Source organism: Cnephaeus nilssonii (assembly GCF_951640355.1).
Source record: "Cnephaeus nilssonii genome assembly, chromosome: 7".
Lineage (NCBI taxonomy): Eukaryota > Metazoa > Chordata > Mammalia > Chiroptera > Vespertilionidae > Cnephaeus > Cnephaeus nilssonii.
Genome location: NC_137078.1, coordinates 96,442,315 through 96,460,956, shown reverse-complemented (window position 1 = coordinate 96,460,956; position 18,642 = coordinate 96,442,315). Strand labels below are relative to the sequence as shown.

Genomic DNA, 18,642 nt, shown 5'->3' with positions numbered 1-18,642 from the left:
CAGAACAAAGTTCAACCCAGAAAACGCTGTAGAGATGTCCCCAGCCCACAGTCCTTCTGTGCTACCCGTCTGCCTACTGTCCCCATGGGCCGGGCCAGGTCTGAGAATCCTCCTTGACTTTTCAACTCAAATGTAGAATTTGGGGTAATGGGACTACAAAACAAGGAACGCCTCCCCCCCCCTCCCCCCCGATTCCACTTCTAGGGTGCTTGGGGGTCATACCCACAATAAACACTATCTTATTTGTCCTCCTGCTCAGGCTCAAAGATCTGGGTTCTCAGGTCAGTTCCCGTAGAGAAACCACCTGGTGCTGGTGTATAAATTCGGTGTCTATAAAGAAGTCATTCTAGACTTCAAGGAAAGAGAGCCTCCTTGATCTCCTTGAAACAGCCTTAGGGAAGGGAACTGACATTTATCAAATACCTGTTCTGTGCCTCAGAGAAGGTAGGCTACTCACCCAAGATAACACATCTTGTTAAGTGACAGGATTTAAGCCTGAACTCTTTTTTCTGTAGCCTCAGCGCTATTGACATTTTTAGGTCAGATAATTCTGTGCATTGTGAAATGTTTAGCACCATCCCTGGCCTTACCCACAAGATGCCAATAGCAACCCCCCTCCCCCAGTTGTGTCAGCCACAAATACCTGCAGACATTGTCAGATGTCTTCTGGAGGACAGTCACCCTTGTTGAGAACCATTGGACTACACTGGACTGTTTTTTATAGCATACTAGTGCCCCAGTGCACAGATTCATGCACATTGAGAGGATATTGATTAGAAGGTGGCCGGCGGGGTGGGACTGGGCAAGATGGCCGGACAAGACCTGGAGCCAACCTCCCGCCGATCCCTCCCCGGCCGGCCGCACCTGGGGTGGCCCAGTGACTCGAAGGGCGTCTGTGGAGTGAGCGGGATCCCTCCAGCAGGTGAGGTCCCTTGGCTTGGCCTGCGGGAATCAGGTTGAAACCAGCTCTCCAACACTCCCCCCCCCCCCAGGGGTCCTGGATTGTGAGAGGGCGGTTCTTGGGTGATGAACCCGAAATCAGGCTCCCTCCTCTCTGGTTCCAGGGTGCGTCACCCGAGAACTGCCGCTGCCAAGTCACTGCAGCTTGGGCGTTGAGCGTCTGCCCGCCTGGTGGTCAGTGTGTGTCATAGCTACCCATCAGAGCATCTGTCCCCTGGTGGTCATTGCGCATTATAGCTACCGGTCGGATGGTCGCTTAGCCTTTTATATTTATAGATTACTTCTTGCTTATTAAAAATATGATTAACTTCTGAAAACATACATTTAATGTTTTATTATAACAGTTTTCAGAGTTTATTGATACAGCTGTCAGTGTAGAAAATACTGGAATACCATCTGCCAAAACTGGGTAATATATTTGTAGGTTAAAGAAATGTCATGTTTTTCCTTTCTGATGTTATTTTTTTGGTCTTCTTTCATATAGATCTACGAAGGATTCCTCCTGTTTTACGGTAGTTCTCAACAATCTCCGAGTGTTTCTCATATTTGACTGGCTGCTGTTAGTCCATGATTTTCTCCACACTCCCAGTGACATTAAGAAACAAGCTAATGTTACCCCTTCTCGCCACCGGAACTCCAGCAGTGAATCTGCTGTAGTTCCCAAAACTGTGAAGAGTGGAGTAGTTACCAGGCGGTCTTCCCTTCCTGTGTCCACTGAAAGGCACTTGGAGGTCAAGGTCAATGTAACAGGTGAGTATTCATAGGTGTGAGTCACTGCTCTGAGTTTAACTGTTAGGTTCAGTGTGTTGCAGGATAACTTTCTATTGCCTTTCATTTTTTGACATGAGCACTTATATATTTGAGTCTTTTATCAACCAACAATAAGCATCGACGTTCCTGACCTCTGTGTGGGTGTGAACTACCTGGCCTGAAGTGAAGGCTTCAGGGTCTCTTGTCTCTTTCCTCTGCTGGCCTAACGCACATCCCAGCTTGAGTACCACCTGGGCAGTGGTCTTTTCCCCACCCAGTGTTAAAAATCTGCTTCAATTTTCTATTGGATCTTTAGGGCCCCAACAGATGTGCCTTACTGAGTTTGGGCAAGTTCGGAATGTGAAAATTTCATTTTATAATAAGTGAGGGGATTGTTTTCTCTTTACAAACAATATTTTCCTTTACAAATAGATTTATTATGGTTTTTATTAACTAGCAAACTACTCTAGTACATCTGTATGTATTTGTGTATTTATTGTTTGTGATATTCCCTATGAACTACTCAATGGGTTGGAAGCAGCTAGCATTTTAAGTGGATTTAGTTTTGAAAGATCACTCTATACATGGTTTTTGATGAAGACACACAGTATATAAAGCAAAGTAAATTTGCCATGTACAAATGAGTAGGAAACTGCAGGTACTAATTTAAAAAATCTCTACACTGGATTGTTCTTCATTCTTTTTATTTTTTTTTATTTTATTGATTTATTACAGTGAGGAAGAGAGAGGGATAGAGAGTTAGAAACATCGATGAGAGAGAAACATCGACCAGCTGCCTCTTGCACACCCCCTACTGGGGATGTGCCCGCAACCAAGGTACATGCCCTTGACCGGAATCGAACCTGGGACTTTTCAGTCCACAGGCCGACGCTCTATCCACTGAGCCAAATCGGTTTCGGCCTGTTCTTCATTCTTTGAAAACAACTTGAACGGCTACATAGATGATATAGTGTCTAATGCTGCCTGCCCAGCATTCCTATCTGAATCTACTTCCTGGGATTTTAAAGCAGGTCATTGGTTGGAGGAGGGATGATTCTCTGAGCTTCTGAATATGTTAGTCCTCCCAGGAGACCTAGCTTAAAAACATGTTCTAAAGAGAGAAACTGCACTGCAGTCCCTTCTGCCTGAGCAGGCTCTGCTGGCTCAGCTGTGTGTGGCCAGACGCAGAGAATTGTTCAGGGTGACCGTGAAGGAGAATGTGGACACCCTGGAGAACAGGTCTGATGGTCAGTCCCTCCTGGTGGCCACATGCTTCCGCGTTTCCAGCAGCCTGGTGCTTCCCAGCTTCCCAGCTTGGGCTTGGTTAACGGTGCTCTCCTTTCAGGTACAGAGTTTGTGGTTGTGGAAGATGTGTCCTGCTTTGATACCAACGCCATTATTCTCAAAGGCACCACAGTGCTTACCTATAAGCCCCGATTTGTGGATCGCCCCTTTTCAGGAAGTTTGTTTGGTATCGAGGTAAGAAGTTTATGAGTTGATCAAAAGACTACATGTTTGGCTCAAGAGAAGAGCAGGTGGAAGAGATGTTTGCCTCCTAAGCATCATTAAGAGAAATAATTAGCAGAACTGGAGGATCCCTGCCCTCTTTGTTTTCTCCTCAAAGCTACCGGCTTACTCTAATGTGTGAATTGAGTCCTCCAGTGTCAGGCCGTGTATGTGTGGAGGGACTTTACCTTCTTCTTACACCCTCCTTCCTCAGAAGGTCAGGCTCCCCGCTACCCGGCCAGGCTCCCTGCTGTGCCCTCTGGTTCTGCAGGCCTAGTCCTTGGCACCTTTGTGAAGGTGGGGAAGTGGCCCTCGTTTCCCCTGCATCCCTTCTCCACAGTGACTGCTTGTCTCTGTGAAGACGAGGGCTTTGTGGTCATGGGAACGTAGTTATTAAAGGTGTTAAGAGTTTTATGTATCATCCCTTTAGGAATATCTGATCTATAAAAGGGCAACTCTGGAGAGTCATGCATTACCTAAAGGAGTGAGTAGTGCTGCCCAGGCCCTGGTTTAATCTCCTAAACGAGATATGCATTGGAGTGGCCTCCGTAGCCTGGAAATTATATGTAAGCCAGGGCTCGTGGAGAGAGAAGGGGAAATGAGGCAGATTATTATCTCTGTCAAAAGTTCTTCGTTCCCTGATCTCCGCTAACATTCCTCTTGTTACAGTGCTATAATACTGGGTCAGAGTTACTCATCATTTCCTTGCCTTTCACGACTGAACTTTCCATGCCCTATTCTTCCCAGTGATATCGTTCAGAAATTGATGAACAAAACTTATTTTCACTGTCAACCGCATATGGTGCTTTTTCCCCCCTCTGGTCAGATATAGCTGATTAAAACATGTAGAAATTTTACTTCTTGACCACTTGTTTCTCTCATGTAAAAAACCTCAGTTTGAGAGGAAGGATTTACATGCTGGTGTGATGTGAGTTGATCATGAAAATGCAATTCATCTGCTTTCTAAGCCACCACAATACCAGCTTTGAATGGACACTCTTGGTGATTGATTAATGAACTGTTAGGTACAATTGGGTTTTGTGTAGCAGAAGCCCCTGAAGAAAAAGGGAAAACGAAACCCTCCTGCTCCAGAGCCTTAGAACAACTGCACGCACACTGTTTGAGCTTCCTGGAAACCGCTTGCCGTCCTGTTCTTCAGGCAGCGTGGTGGAATCTGAGCTGTAAGCCCTCCTTGGTACAGTGTCGAACTTATAAAGAAAGCAAAGTGAGTTAATTTTACATATAGCAAAGGACCTCGGTGTCAAACCTGTTTTTCAGTAGCTCTAAAAAATATAAAAAAAAAAGCGCTGGGGGAAGGAGCAAGGGAAACCAACAGGAATGTACTCTAAGATCAAATTATTCTGCACACTCAGGAAGAGTACAGAAACTCCTCTCTGTACTCTTCCTGAGTGTGCAGAATAATTTGATCTTAGAATAGGAGTCCTCCCTCTCTTCTCTTCTTTCTCCCCATAAATAAAATATATTTATTTTAAAGCTTTTTAATAGAACATTTTAAAAATGTATTGTTTCCTTTGTACATTTTTAATGTACATTTTTCATGTACAAAGGAAACAATAATATAATGGACCACTATGTAGCTGTTACCCAGCTTCAGTAATTCATGTAGTTATTTTTAACTATGAATGTAACAACTATAGTATATAAAATTGGGGCGGGGAGGGAAAAACAGCTATCCCCCATAAATAATCTCTGTTGATATTTCAGTATGTTTCTTCCCTTAAAGTCATGGTGTAATAATTATTTATTGGGCTGCATTTTCACATATCCTATGTTGTGACTGTCTTCCTGTATTCATATGCTTTTTAACTGTCACTTTAAGTGGCTGCAAAATATTCCATTGAGTAGCTATGCGTATTGAGTGATTAAACCTTGATTGCTCTTTTTAAATTTTTTATTATTATTTTTAACCTTGATTGCTCTTAATTGTTTTTATTAACTATTAAGTAATGGTTCAGTGAATTTTTCTATATTTTGCATTGTTTCCTTAGGCTAGTTCCTAGAAAGAAGTGGGGTTTTGTTGGCTTAAAGGGTGTGAGAGTTTTAAGTCTTTTGTTACGTGTTGCTAAACTGCCTTTCACGTGAACCGCTGAACATGCTGTGGGCAGCCGGGGAGTACCAGCCTCACTCTTCACAGTATTTCAGTAGTTGTTATGGGTGTTGCTTCTGAGCTCGTCTCTTTTTCAGCTGATGGTCAGGCTCTTTCTAAATCAGACATTAATTCTTAGCATATTACATTTTATTCTCTAGGTGTTTTCGTGCCGACTGGGGAATGAACACGATACGGCTCTTTCAATTGTTGATCCAGTACAAATTCAGGTGGAGCTGGTGGGGAATTCTTCTTATCAGAACAGCTCAGGACTGATGGATGCGTTCAACAGCACAGACTTCCCACCCATCCTGGAGGTAATGATGAACACCCGTGACACGTTGATGCACTCTCACACACTTTCCTGAGCTGGGACTAGATGCCTCTGCTGGGCCCTACAACATTTTAGGTCCTTCAGCAGCAAAATACAGATAACATCAACTCTGTCCCAAGATCTTGCTGTCTTGTGGAGGATAAAAGACCTTTTAACCCTTTGCACTCGCTTGCTTTTTTCTCGATTCCTTTATTCTACTCGGGATTTAATTTTTTAAATACCCCAGATTTTACAAAGCGTGGCAGTAGAATAAAAAACTGGAGTTTCTTTTCATACAAACTTATTTATTTGGATTTTTTTATATTTCAAATTATTGATACATTCAAAGAGTAATTTTAATCTCGACATCCGAGTGCAAAAGGTTAATTGTCTAGTATAATCTTGAAGTTCTATAAAGGTTTATGGAAAGCAGAACTCCACGCAGGTAGGATGGTTGGTTGTGAGTGGAACTCCAGGTCAGGTGAGTCTGAGTGGAGGGGAGAGTAAATAGGCAGAGAGGGAGAGCATTCCATGTTAGGAAGCCTTGAGGTCAGGGGTGCACATGGCCCAGCAAACGTGAGACAGACAAGAACTAGGAGGCATGTAGGGAACTGAGGAAGAGGAGGATGTATGGTGAAGCAGGGATAGCGAGGCCCGGCAAGGAAGGCCTAAGAATTTGATGTTTTATTTCTTTGGTAGAGGGGGAATAGGATCCTGAAAGAGAGCAAAGCAATTCCGATGTTCAGTCTTTAAAAAAATTAAAAATAAGTAAATAAAGCATCATACACTGACATTTGAACAGTCATCCCATTTTTAAAGTGGGTTGGTATCGTCTGTGTGGCTTTTACTAGTGTTGGCTGTATGGCTAATCTCTGAGGAAGACCAGAGGTTTAGGAAATATTCATGTGGAACTTGATCATTTTAGGTTCTGTTTGAATGAAGAAGAGATACTTTTTTTGGTCATTTTGTTTCAGAGATTTAAAAAAAAATAGATCAAAGCAAAATGGACTAACAAAATGTTGCTAATAGGTGATCTTATCTCCCCTACAGCCAATCTTTGATCCTCTGCTTTAATGATTAATGTTCTTGTATGAAAGTCATCCTACGCCTTACCTCATGGCTATTAGTGCTTAATATAGTGAGCTTTCCCATTTTCAAAATGAGAAATGTAGTGTCTATTGGACTTCTGAAACTTGAATTAGGGAATTGTATCTGAAAGAGGTGTAGATGCAAAACCAAACTTTAAAAACTGCCACCTTTTTCATTTTGACAGATTCAGTTACAAGCCCTGGATATCAGACTCTCCTATAATGATGTTCAGCTGTTTCTTGCCATTGCAAAATCCATCCCTGAGCAAGCTAATGCTGCGGTGCCCGACACAGTGGCCTCGGAGGCCAGTTCCGTTAGCAGTGGCCTTTCTGGTGCGACTCGAGTTGGAGAGGAAATCAGAGAAGGGACAAGACATACCTTAGATCCTGTCTTAGGTAGGTGTTTAACTTTAAACCCACTTAGTCTTTCTAATAACTTTCCTTCTGTTTACTTTTAAGATTTTCTTTTGCACAACTTAATTGTTCAGAGTATAATTGTATGTCATTAAGTATAATTGGGAGCCTAAATATGCTTCTCTATTTTTGAAAAATTTTAACAACCCAAACCATCTGTTCTAGCCTATCTATGTTTCCTTTTACAATTTCCTCTGGAGTTATATGGAAAATGCTAAGGTTTGGTTTTAAGCTTCGAGTTTTCCTCCAAAGTTATGTAGCTAATACTAAGTTTCAGTTTTAAACTTTTAAAAACACAATCAATATACAGAAAAAGGCTCCTACAATTTTCAGGGTACATGTGACAGAAGTCTTTAATTAGGAGCCCATTTTTACCTAGAGAAATGAAGTGTTTTAATCACCAGTTTCTGAATTTTTTCTTTTTCCTTAAATTAGTCTATGGATTAATTAACAAAGATATTAATAAAAACCCTGTACCCCTTTTTCTAGAGTTACAGCTGGCTCGACTGCAGGAGCTGGGATTCAGCATGGACGATTGCCGCAAGGCTCTTTTGGTGTGCCAAGGTAAAGTAATGTGTCTCCATAACTCCTCTTTATCCTTTCTCTTCTTTCCTCTCCTCAACAGATGTCATATAGAGGAAAGATGGCTTCTGGCTTTAGTACATAAGAGGTGTAATAAAATGACTGGAAGACATGCAACAAAGAGGGCCTTGTTATTTGCTTAAAAGCAGAATTCCTGTTATTATGCAATTTTTTCTTTTTTATGTCTAAGAATACAGCTGGATCAACGTTCTCTTGGGTTGTCCAGTAGATCCCCATACACTTTCTCTACTTCCTCTGTGAGTTGCTTGAGTCGCTGTGGGAACTGGTTGAACTGATCCCCTTTTATCTTCGCAGGCCAATTGAAAAAGGCAGCAAGTTGGTTGTTTAAGAATGCTGAACCTCTGAAGTCCCTTTCCCAGGCCCCCAACAGCTCAGAGAGCCAGGGGACCGCGCCAGCTCCGTTGATCTCGGGCGTGGAGATTAAGGCCGAGAGTGTGTGCATCTGCTTCATCGATGACTGCATGGACCGCGACGTTCCTCTTGCCGAGCTCACCTTTTCCCGTGAGTGTTCTCCTGGTTTCCAGACTCATCTTGAAGATTTCCCGTGATGGCTGAATTATTTGGGGCCTTTTTGTGTTATTCTTGCCCTCTACTTAGTAGTATGGATGAATATTTAGATAATGGTTTTACATGTGTTCTTCATTATTTGTATTTTAAAGAAATGTGTATTTATTTGCCATATGTGGCCTTCAGCCTATAGCTGTGGAATAATCGAAATTGTCATTGACAAAATTTCTGTTATATTAACAGCTCTAGCTAAATAATTCCTGATCTCTCCACCTTATTTTTTTATGTATCTGAATGCTGTAGTGATTGTAGTGTTATTAAAAGCATTTAGAATGCTTCTGCTCTATATATCTTTTGAAAATAGAAAACACAGTCCTATTCGAGTCCCCTTCACAGGGCAGGGAAGAGGTGAAGTTTGAACAGGGACTAGGGTAGAAGTGCGTTAGCCTAAGTCGCGCCATTGTAAGCTGTCTTACATACGGCTGCTGCAGAGAGTAAAGGAACCTCTCCCTGCTGTGTTTACTTTTAATTTTCCATTGTTTTGATCTTGCTGGCCTCTAGTCCCTTCAAAGAAAATTGGTTCCGGGGATTTAATTTGACCTTTTGCCCATTGTAGAGGTTTTCCTTTTCCTGTGCTTCTGGGCACTTACAAAGCCCACGTGATTAAAACTAGCAACTGGGACTTGGACTGTTTCCATGAGTCTCTTTTCTGCAGAGCACCATTATTCCTTAGTTTTCTATGGTAATCTTAAAAATGCGAGCTAATATTTATCAGGACATGACTGCTCCTATCACTGTACCTTCTTGTAAGATACTCAGTTAGAAATGTTTTTATGTCCCTACAGGCTTCAAATACACCTGGGTGCTGGGCCTGGGTCTGGTACTGGAGGGAGACAAAGGAGGCATTTACCTCAGTCACAACCTTTAAAGGGTGCCCACAACTCAGTAATGAAGAGAAATGGCATTTTAATGCAGTATTTTAAAAATCAGAAACTATGCAAAGAACTCTGTGATGAACAAAGTATCGGATGTTTATGTGCTTTCTTCTGAGATCATCAGTCTTAGCTGTAACGAACATCCCTTTAAAGGGCTTTGTCTGCAAAAGAAAGTTTTGGTCGTTCCGCCCCAGCTCTGCAGTAAGCTTTGCTTTCATTGCAGGTCTGAATTTTCTTCAGCGTGTAAGAACTAGCCCTGAAGGCTACGCCCACTTCACCCTTTCTGGAGATTATTACAACCGGGCTCTGTCAGGTCAGTTTAAGCATATATTATTGTGGGACTTAACACAAATATTTGCCTGGGCCTATTTCTACATAAATTTTACATGAGGGGAATGGGAGTGGGCTAGGCAGGGAAAGATAAAAAACAAGTGCCTACATAAGCACAAAAGATCAAGGTTTTTCCTTTTTCTAATTCAACTGAGTTATTTAAAAAGGTGTGTGATTAGTTAAGTCTTTTTGACCTTGAAGTTTGGCATATTCTAGAATATGAAATTGCTCAATAGTGAAGGATCATTTGGCTGGCCCTGATAGTAGCTAAATTTCCAAGGAGATTTATGGCCATAATCATTTTAAATTTCAAGCCTCCTCACTCCCTGCTGGACTTGTTTGTTTTATTAGAAGAGTACTGTGTCAGTGATCGTGTCTAATCTGCCATAGCTACTCCCTAAAGTAAAGCATGGTTCATCAGAGCATTCTCTCCTCCCAGAGTCAGAAAGCCCGCATATCCTACAAGGCATTTCCAGGGTCTTTCCTTCCACGGAGAGACCAAGCTAAAGGGCTAGACAGATCGACACTCAGGAATTGTCCTGCACCAGGGCTGAGCGGGTTGGGCTGTGAAGTTCTTTACCTTCAGAGAGTTTTTAGTAGCTGTGGACCAAGTAACAGAGTGGTGCTGTGCAGGCTGAGCTTCGGTGAGGGGTTGCTCCTTTTGCTGTCAATGGAAAATTAAGCCTCAGTGTATTGTGCTGCTGTTGAGTGTTCTAGAGCAGTGGTCACCAACCTTTTGGACCTCATGGACCATCAGTGGTCCATGGGCCACCAATTGGCGACCGCTGCTCCAAAGGTTTCCTTAAACCAGCGGTCACCAACCTTTCGGATCTCACGGACCACCAGTGGTCTGCGGACCACCAGTTGGCGACCACTCTTCTAGAGTCCGTCTCATTTAATTCTCTTTTAGTTAACGTTTTCCTTTCTGTTCCAGATTCACTCAGAGTAACAATCTCATTTCCTAATTGTTCAAAATGTTTTAACTTGAGAACAATGGCCCAAGTCTTGCTATTTGAGAGAAACTCTTACAGGGCACATGGCAGCTATTTTTCTGGGAATCATTTGTATTCTCAGAGTAAATATGGCTTACTTTTAAAATAGTATGAACACAGGTCACTAAGTGTGCTAATGGTTGAATTTGTATTAGTAAATCAGCTCATCTGTGGTTGATTGAGTATATTTAGAACTGTTAAAAATTAACTGGCCTTGAAAAGAATCACAGTGGGATACAATTTTTCTCACCCAACAGCCTGGCAAAAATGAAATGTGACACTATTAAATATTGGTGACGACATGAGCCATAGAACTTTTATTTTCTGCTGCTAGAATTGTAAATTGGTGCAACCGTGTTGGGAAATAATATGTCCTGACCTAATCAACTTGAGTGTAAGCATCCCCAACAGCCCAGGATTATGCTGCCTCTAGGTCTGTGCTCGGGGAGTCTCTTGCCTGTGTGTCCCAGGAAATAGCCCTGGTCTTCCTAACAGCAATGAAACGAGTCCGTGACTATCTTTCAGCGGTAGAACGGATAGATTATACAGCATAGTCCTAAGTGGGTTACAATTCAGTGGTGAGAACAAATGTATCAGCTACACAGCATCAGTATGAGTGAATCTCAAAGATATGTTGTTGAACAAAATAGAAACTTGCAAAAGAATACATGCAGTTGGATTCTATTTAAGTAAAGATCCCAACAGGACAAACTAATCAGTATGTCCTTAAGCAATGCATCCAGGTGTGGTAAAACTGTAACGAAGAGCAAGGAAATGATTAGAAACCCAAGTGCATGGTTACTGGGAGTTGGATGGGAGAGGGTTGGTGAGAAGCGGGACGGAGATGGGGGCCCGGCACTCGGGCTTCAAAGGCACTCGTGATTTTCTAGTTCTTAAAACCGAATAGTGCGTGCATGAGTTTTGCAGTAATTTTATTCTTTAAACTATACATATATGTGGTTTATATGACATTGTACATATGACATTTTAAGTTAAAAAATTGGAAAATCTTAATGGATTTCCAAGTATACCTATTTATTTAACCAATGGTTTCATGATGTAAGCAGGAGAATCAAATTTAATAGTTACATCAGCCACTGATGCTACTTTTCAGAGACTCCGTTTTCATCTTGAGAGGATCAAAAACAGGCTCTGCCTGCCCTTTAAGGGGAGAGGCACATCGCCTTCACCCCTGGAAGACCATGGTCGGCACAGACATGCTTTTCTACTTATAGCCCCTCCATAGCACAGACATCTGTAGGGTGACCTGTGGCTAAAGATGGTGCTTTCATTGTTAAATCAAATTGGAAATAGAAAGCTATTAAGCTACAGTTTGTCCTTGCTGAGCATTTGTGAACAGTGTTCCCTTATAAAGGCTTGGTATCTGCTGAACAGATGTCTTATTTCCTGTGCTCTCTTAGGCTGGGAGCCATTTCTTGAGCCCTGGCCGTGCACTGTATCCTGGCAACAGCAGGCAGCTAGTCGTCTCCATCCTCCTCGGCTGAAGCTGGAAGCCAAGGCCAAAACCCGCTTGGACATCAATATCACTTCAGTACTAATTGGTGAGTGGAAAGTTGTCTTCAGAAGGTTGGTACATTTCTGTACATAAGTCCCTTGTCTGGACGACTATTAATCCTGGTTTAGCAAATGCTTGGGCCCGTACAAGACATCACTTATGCATCGTGGCTCTTTCCTGAAAATCCCTAACCTAGCCTCAATTCTTCTCAACCCAGTGCTCCAGAGTTAGCATCCCAATTAATGCAATCAGTGATCAAACAAGAGCTTAGCCTGCTTGGGAAACATGAATGTTCACGATGAACTTCCTCCTCATCATGCTTGGTCACTGGGGTGTAGAAGTGGCTTTAGATTCACTTCTCTCAGGCAATTCACTGAATAATTCTTAAAAGGTTTAATTTTGACCTTGTCTTTATAGCAGGATAAGTTGCCTGTACTGCCTCCCATCAGGTATCATGTCATTTTGTAAAAGGGTTGCCAAGCTAATGGTGTATGTTCTGAGAGTTTTTTGGACAGCATGGAAATGTACATTCCTGGATTCAGTGTCGTGAATCAGAACCACTCTATGCTTATATATATATCATGTGAAACTCATACATAATTTATCATACAACTTACACTCACTGTTGGAATTACCTAGCGATATGATTTTTGGTGACAACTGTAGTTATCTCTGAGTGATAGATAACACACACATTGTTGCAAATCTGTGAACTTGAGGCTCTCAGAATATCCATTGACTTATTCTACGTCAGTAAGATGGAGAGAATGCTTAGTGAAATAAGACCATAAGTGTAATGATCTTCAAATTTTAAAACCATTGTTTCACATGATCAGATTTCATTCACTAATTTGCCTGGATATTATTACCTATGTAACAGTAAATTGATCTCATGATCCTCCTATACTATTTTATTTCGCTTCCTATGTTATTTCTTTTACTAGAGGCCCGGTGCATGAAATTTGTGCATGGGGGGGGTTAGGGGGTTCCTCAGCCCAGCCTGCACCCTCTCGCAATCCGGGACCACTGGCTTTTAACCACTGGCCTGTCTGCCTGCCTGATCGCCCCTAACCACTCTGCCTGTTCTAGGAGGTATATCTTAATTAGTATAAAAGGTCTTTATTTGGGTGTGGTACATCATTTTGTTAACCTGCCTCCCCATTGTAATTCTCCTCTCAAAAGAGTAAAAACAAAACAAAACACCTTGAGGACTGTCAGGTGGATTTCAGCCTCTTGAATTTAGTGGTTTTCTAACAGCCTCCAATTGGTCTTTTTTAAATTTTATCTCTAAACCCTGTCGCTTAGCATGGGATTCCACGCTCTACACAAACTAAATCATCTTGGCTTTGTCCTTACCCCAGTATGTTGTGCCAAAGTCACGCTGAAGTATTTAATGTTCACTGATTGTACCATGTACTTTCATGTTGAAGCCTTTGCATATGCTGTTTTCTGTGCCTGGAATGTCTGTATCATAATCCCATTGGTAAACTGTAATTTCTACTCATTCTTTTAGACCTAGAACAAAGGTATCCTCCTCCCCCCAAGATTCCCATGTGTGGGCCTCCACTTCTGCCAAAGCAGACGAAATCTTCCCCTGTTCTGTGCTCCCACAGAATTTCATTCTTATCTTTGTTTTAGCTCCTCTCACATTGTGGTATCATTTTGTGGTAATTAATGGTTGTTTTGTTAACATTAATTTCTTCCAGTGGAGAATGAGGTTCTCCAGGGGACACACTTGCTCAGAATCCAGCATGTTGCCCAGCATGTAGTGAGGCATTCCATGGAAGCTTGTTTTGCTGAATTGACATTATCTGACTTGAACCTTTCATATTTTATACTTCTGTTCTAAATGTCTTTGGGGAATATTTTCCAGACCAGTATGTAAGTACCAAGGAATCATGGATGGCAGATTACTGTAAAGAGGACAAGGAAGTAGACTCAACTACAACAGAAGACTGGATGGGCTCTTCAGTGGACCCTCCCTGCTTTGGACAAAGTAAGGGTTTTCTCTACAATTGTCTGTCACTGTTGACCTACAGAGCCATGTTTCATTGAAAACTCCAAAATCATTTTCAGTAGAAAAACCAACAGGAAATTCTGACTGTCTTCTACAGTTCTCTTTTAGTCTTTGTGAGAGACATTTTTCTGGCGCAAAATACTCAACTTTTAATATGAGCTCCAGTCTCACCTTTGTGGGAGAGAGAGGACCTGCAATATACGGGTCCTCAGTTCTGGCAACGTGGCACGGCACTGGTGCCCTGGAAGTGCATCGAGACCAGCCATTGCTCAGTTTGGGTTTACTCAGCCAAACATTCCTGTTGATGGAATTTTTTGACTAGTTTTTTAAAAACATCTTTTCAGTCTTCTAAATCCAGAGATTGGCTATTTTCTTGAAGAGAGGGAGGGCAGGTTATCCCATGTGGAAAAAACTGTTAGGGGGGGCCCTGTATTGTTCATAAAATATAAAAGAATTGAATGCCCAGCCGCTTGAAGAGGGAGGAGTCAGTTTGTTCTCTGTTAACGATGTTTTCTTTCCTTATTTAATGCTTCACCATGGAGCTCTGATTGCCTTGGAGCTGGGGAGATTGTGATGGCCAACTGCATGGTTCTTAGTTGTTCCACAGCCATTGTCATTTAAATTCAGCTCAGCCCCAGCTCTTTGAGTGTGGTTTCTTTGGGAGTCTTGGCTGGGCTTCACATAGCTCATGAGGACTTCACATAGCTCATGCATACATAAATATTCCATCTGGTGTGCAAACGTGTCGCGGGGAGATGGATTTTCCTAGTGTATGAAGTATTTGAACTTGTCCGTCTCTCCTCAGGATGTTTAAATGGACTGTCTATCTGCCTTGTACTTCCAGAATGAGGGACAAGGAAATGTCAGCTCTGCTTGCTCTCTCTTCCCAGGCTGTTGCTTCTGAGACTCAAGGTCATTGCTTCGGAGCCAGGGCTTTTCAGATATCATCAGCTTCAATGTTGGCTCCTCCCCTAACCTTCCCAGTTTCTGTGTCAAGAGAATGTAACACAGAATCCTACCCAGAAGACTAAATACTCTTCTGTAATATGTCTTCTGTCTTAGGGAGTGTGTGTTTCTAAAAGCATTCATACAGGAGGATCTTAAATCCAGTCAGTGCAAACACGAGGAAGGCCCAGTCTTTAGGATTCTAGCAAAAGGTTTTCTGTCCCTCTGCTCCCTGCCCTTTTAAAAAAAGAAAGAAAAAAAGTTCTCCTCTTTCTTTAAAGTTAATAAGCTGCCTTATCTATGTTAAATGCCTCTGTTAAATTAAAGCCGGATTTTATTTACTTATAGATTTTTATGGTTACTTAGGTTTATAAAGGTGTAATATTTCTTCTTAATTAGACGTAACTGAATATACCTAAATTTCCAAACTTCTCTTCTGACTGGAAATTCCTGGGTGGCAGTAAATCAAATGGGATTGTATTCTGTTTTAGACCTACTGAAGTAGTTGTTGGGCATTTGTTCTGAAAATCAGTCGGTTTGAACCTTGCTGAACTGACCACAGACTTTCAGGTCTTATTCATGACTATTTAGTCACATTCCCCCCAGATTTGTACATTTTATTCCAGGCAGTTTCAATGGGAGCCCTTGGAATAATGTGAAATTCAGCCTAAGGGAGCTGCTGATTTCCCCGTTTCTTTAGCAGGGGAAAGAAAACAGCCTCATGTCTGACATAATTGTTGGTTTTGTTCAGTAAGGGCTGAGGTTCTGCAGTTAAACCTGGCTGGCATGGCACCTTATTGAACTGACTAGTTTTGTATTCCAAAGACATTGTATGGAAATATCAAATACAAACATTCTAAACACTTCCATGTTTAATGTAGAATGTAACTAATACTCTGAGGTAACGCCTTAGTAAAGATGGCGAAAACTGAAACACAGACGGGCTCTTCGCCTGGAGTGAGGAGACCCCGAGGAATCGCATCCTGCTGTTGCTGCTGCTGCTTCTGCAAGCGGAGTGAGCACCTCCCCTAGCTGGCAGGGCGTTTTGGTGACTCTTCTATGACCTTTCGGAACATGGTGCTTTAAGTTAAAAATCCTCAAAAGCCTTGTCATTCTGATCAGAAGAATGTTGAATACACTTTCTTTCCCCAACTGAGGAAAAAAAGGCGCTTCTTTGACAATGCCTTGGTAATTAAAGCCGGCGTGGAAACCGCCCTGCTCACTCGGTCAGGCACCTTCATAGCGCTTAGAACTCACTGAGGGGAATGATCGCACAGGTGCATGGTGCTTGCTATCTCTGTAATGTACTCCGTTTGTGCTTACGCTTTGGAGGTGAGTCTTCTTATTCACTGTGTTTATTCTTACTCTCTAACTTTGTCTCTCCTGTCTACCAGGCCTCCCCCTTGTCTACCTTAGAACTAGGAGTACAGCCAGTCTGACTAACCTAGAGCACCAGATCTATGCTAGAGGTACAGTACAGCCAAGCGAGGGCTTGCTTTATTTTCCTGTTTTAAGATCTGCCATGTCCATCCGTTTTCTGTGAATGGGGGCATACCAAGTTTTGAGTACTTTGGTTGAGTAGCAGGAAAGAGAATTCCGACAAATGAACAGGGAGACGCCTTCTATCAGAAGGAAGCGATGTGCTGGCATATGCTGTCTCTTGCATTTGCCTTATCCCTCGGTGGAAACGGGATCAACTCCGCCATGTGGGGTGCAGAAATATCCCGGTCAGTGAGGTGATTTCTCCTACTGAAAGCAAGTAAGAAGAAGAAGCCCGGCCTCCACCGAGCAGTGCTGCCAGTCTGTATCGCACACTCAGTGAACATTTAACCAGAATGCCAGGGGCTCCACTGATCGGGAATAGATCTCAGAAAATACTTCCCTTAGACACAAACCTCAACTTTAGCTGTGACTCGAGCTGCTTAGGAGACAGAAAAGCAAATGTCCTTCTAACTCTGACCATGTAAGGTTCCTTGGGAATTTGGTCAGTAGATATGATAGAATACACCACAAACATGCAGGGATTGGCATCTCAGGACGTGCATGTATGTAATCAGAATGATTTGTGTGTGTACTGGGCTAACAGCAGGCCCTGCCTGGGCCATGACATCTTTTGTAGGAAAAGGTCTTTGCGTTTCCTCTACCAGGAGTTCAGAGCAGGGATAGTACTCCGTGGGTTAGTACTATGGGCTTTTTCGAAAAGTTTCACTGAGGTGGATGTTTAGGAGATGGCTCACAAAGACAACCCATGATTGAGTCTTCATTTATTCAGGGATTTATACCCTAAGCTTTCCTCTGTCTGCGATTTAATGTTTCAGGCTAAGCAGAGTATTATTCCAGTTTAGCTGGTGAGGTCAGAGAGCCTGGGAAAGACTAAATATGGCCTTCACTCACCTGACTAGCTAGTAGCAGGCCTGGGACGTTAATCTATTTCTTGTGATTTACAAAGCAGGTCCTTACTGACAGGCTGAGCTGCTTCTATAGCATGGAAACCTGCACGGTTTATAATGGCCAAATTACTCGGTGAAACGAGTCCAAAGGGGTAGAAATTTCTCAGCTGGAGCCACTTGAGGCCGAAGTCGGACGGGAGGCGCTTCAGGCTCTCGGAGCCCGTGAAGAAGTTAGGTCTGGTAACTGGAGGCAGAGCTTCTGAGGCCACCAGGGAACATGGTGCTCCTTGATGGCCTTGGGGATTTTGCTCTCTGGTGCTGTGCCGAGGCAAACCCATAGCCGATTTGGACCCTAGCGCAGGAGATGTCAGGTGCTGGGTTTGGACTCGTGAGCGCTCCACGAATTCTGTTATCGGCGAAGTCGGTTGCCGACGTCTTGGCCGGTATGTGTAATCAAAACAAGAAGCTTGGGGACCTCAGCAGTGTGCCTTCCCAGGCTATTTAATTCCAAAGTAATATACTTGTGAATATCTTTATGTGGGTTCCCAGCACTTTATTCTGTATTACAGTGTGATCAAAGCCACTTGCCACCTGTTCTTTTAAAATCTAATTTGCAAATGGAAACTTACGGTCTGCCTTGCAGTGGGATATGAAAGCGCAGCTGGCTGCTTTTCCTCCGGGCCCCGTATCTCCTGCAGTAAAGCCGCTCTCGCTGCACTCACGGAGCGGGGCGCCTCTCAAGGTGCCACAGTCGGCACTGTTTACCCTGCAGACAGCTCTTAAAGTTTTTACTCCCCCTCTGCTCTTGTCGGCAGCCTCACAGCTACTCTGTAATTTTCTACTTGGTGAACATTATTTTTTTAAAGCAAACCTTGGGAACTAAGTGAGGCCATTTGGAGGAGAAATGGGAATGTTTTGAGCAGAGAGTATCTTTAGATGCATTTGGAGGGTGTCGCTAAAGACTGTCCATGGAATTGAGGGAATATGTAGTGTACGCTCATTTATTTAGCATGTTGCCATCTCCCAGACTTCCCTGAGCCACTGTTGTTACCAAAGCAGAACTTGCCTTAACCTGACATTGCTTGTCTGCAGTGTTTGTAGTACTAACTCCTGAAAACTTTAGAGGATAAAAAAGGGAAAAAGGAAGTGCTTCCTTTTAAAGGCAGTGATCACTGCTGACAGTGATGCCGCCCCACGCCTTACTCAGGGTCTGGTGCGGTCTGCCTTCCTGTCCTGCTGGCAGGACACACGTGGGCCTGGGAGACGAGT

General features: G+C 42.9%; 1 protein-coding gene across 5 annotated transcripts in view; it reads left to right on the top strand.

Moving 5' to 3' along the window:
• VPS13D (vacuolar protein sorting 13 homolog D) overlaps window positions 1-18,642 on the top strand; it is a 224,219-nt gene that overhangs the window by 69,836 nt on the left and 135,741 nt on the right. For 4 of the 5 annotated variants that reach the window (XM_079777542.1, XM_079777539.1, XM_079777540.1 and 1 more), the window contains 9 exons: window positions 1,445-1,710; window positions 3,056-3,189; window positions 5,485-5,640; window positions 6,910-7,120; window positions 7,628-7,702; window positions 8,036-8,242; window positions 9,407-9,496; window positions 11,927-12,067; window positions 13,895-14,017. In XM_079777542.1, the coding sequence (XP_079633668.1) occupies window positions 1,445-1,710; window positions 3,056-3,189; window positions 5,485-5,640; window positions 6,910-7,120; window positions 7,628-7,702; window positions 8,036-8,242; window positions 9,407-9,496; window positions 11,927-12,067; window positions 13,895-14,017 (1,403 nt within the window). Of the gene's footprint in view, window positions 1-1,444; window positions 1,711-3,055; window positions 3,190-5,484; window positions 5,641-6,909; window positions 7,121-7,627; window positions 7,703-8,035; window positions 8,243-9,406; window positions 9,497-11,926; window positions 12,068-13,894; window positions 14,018-16,377; window positions 16,453-18,642 lie in introns of all 5 variants that reach the window. The other variant, XM_079777543.1, reaches the window with a different exon arrangement.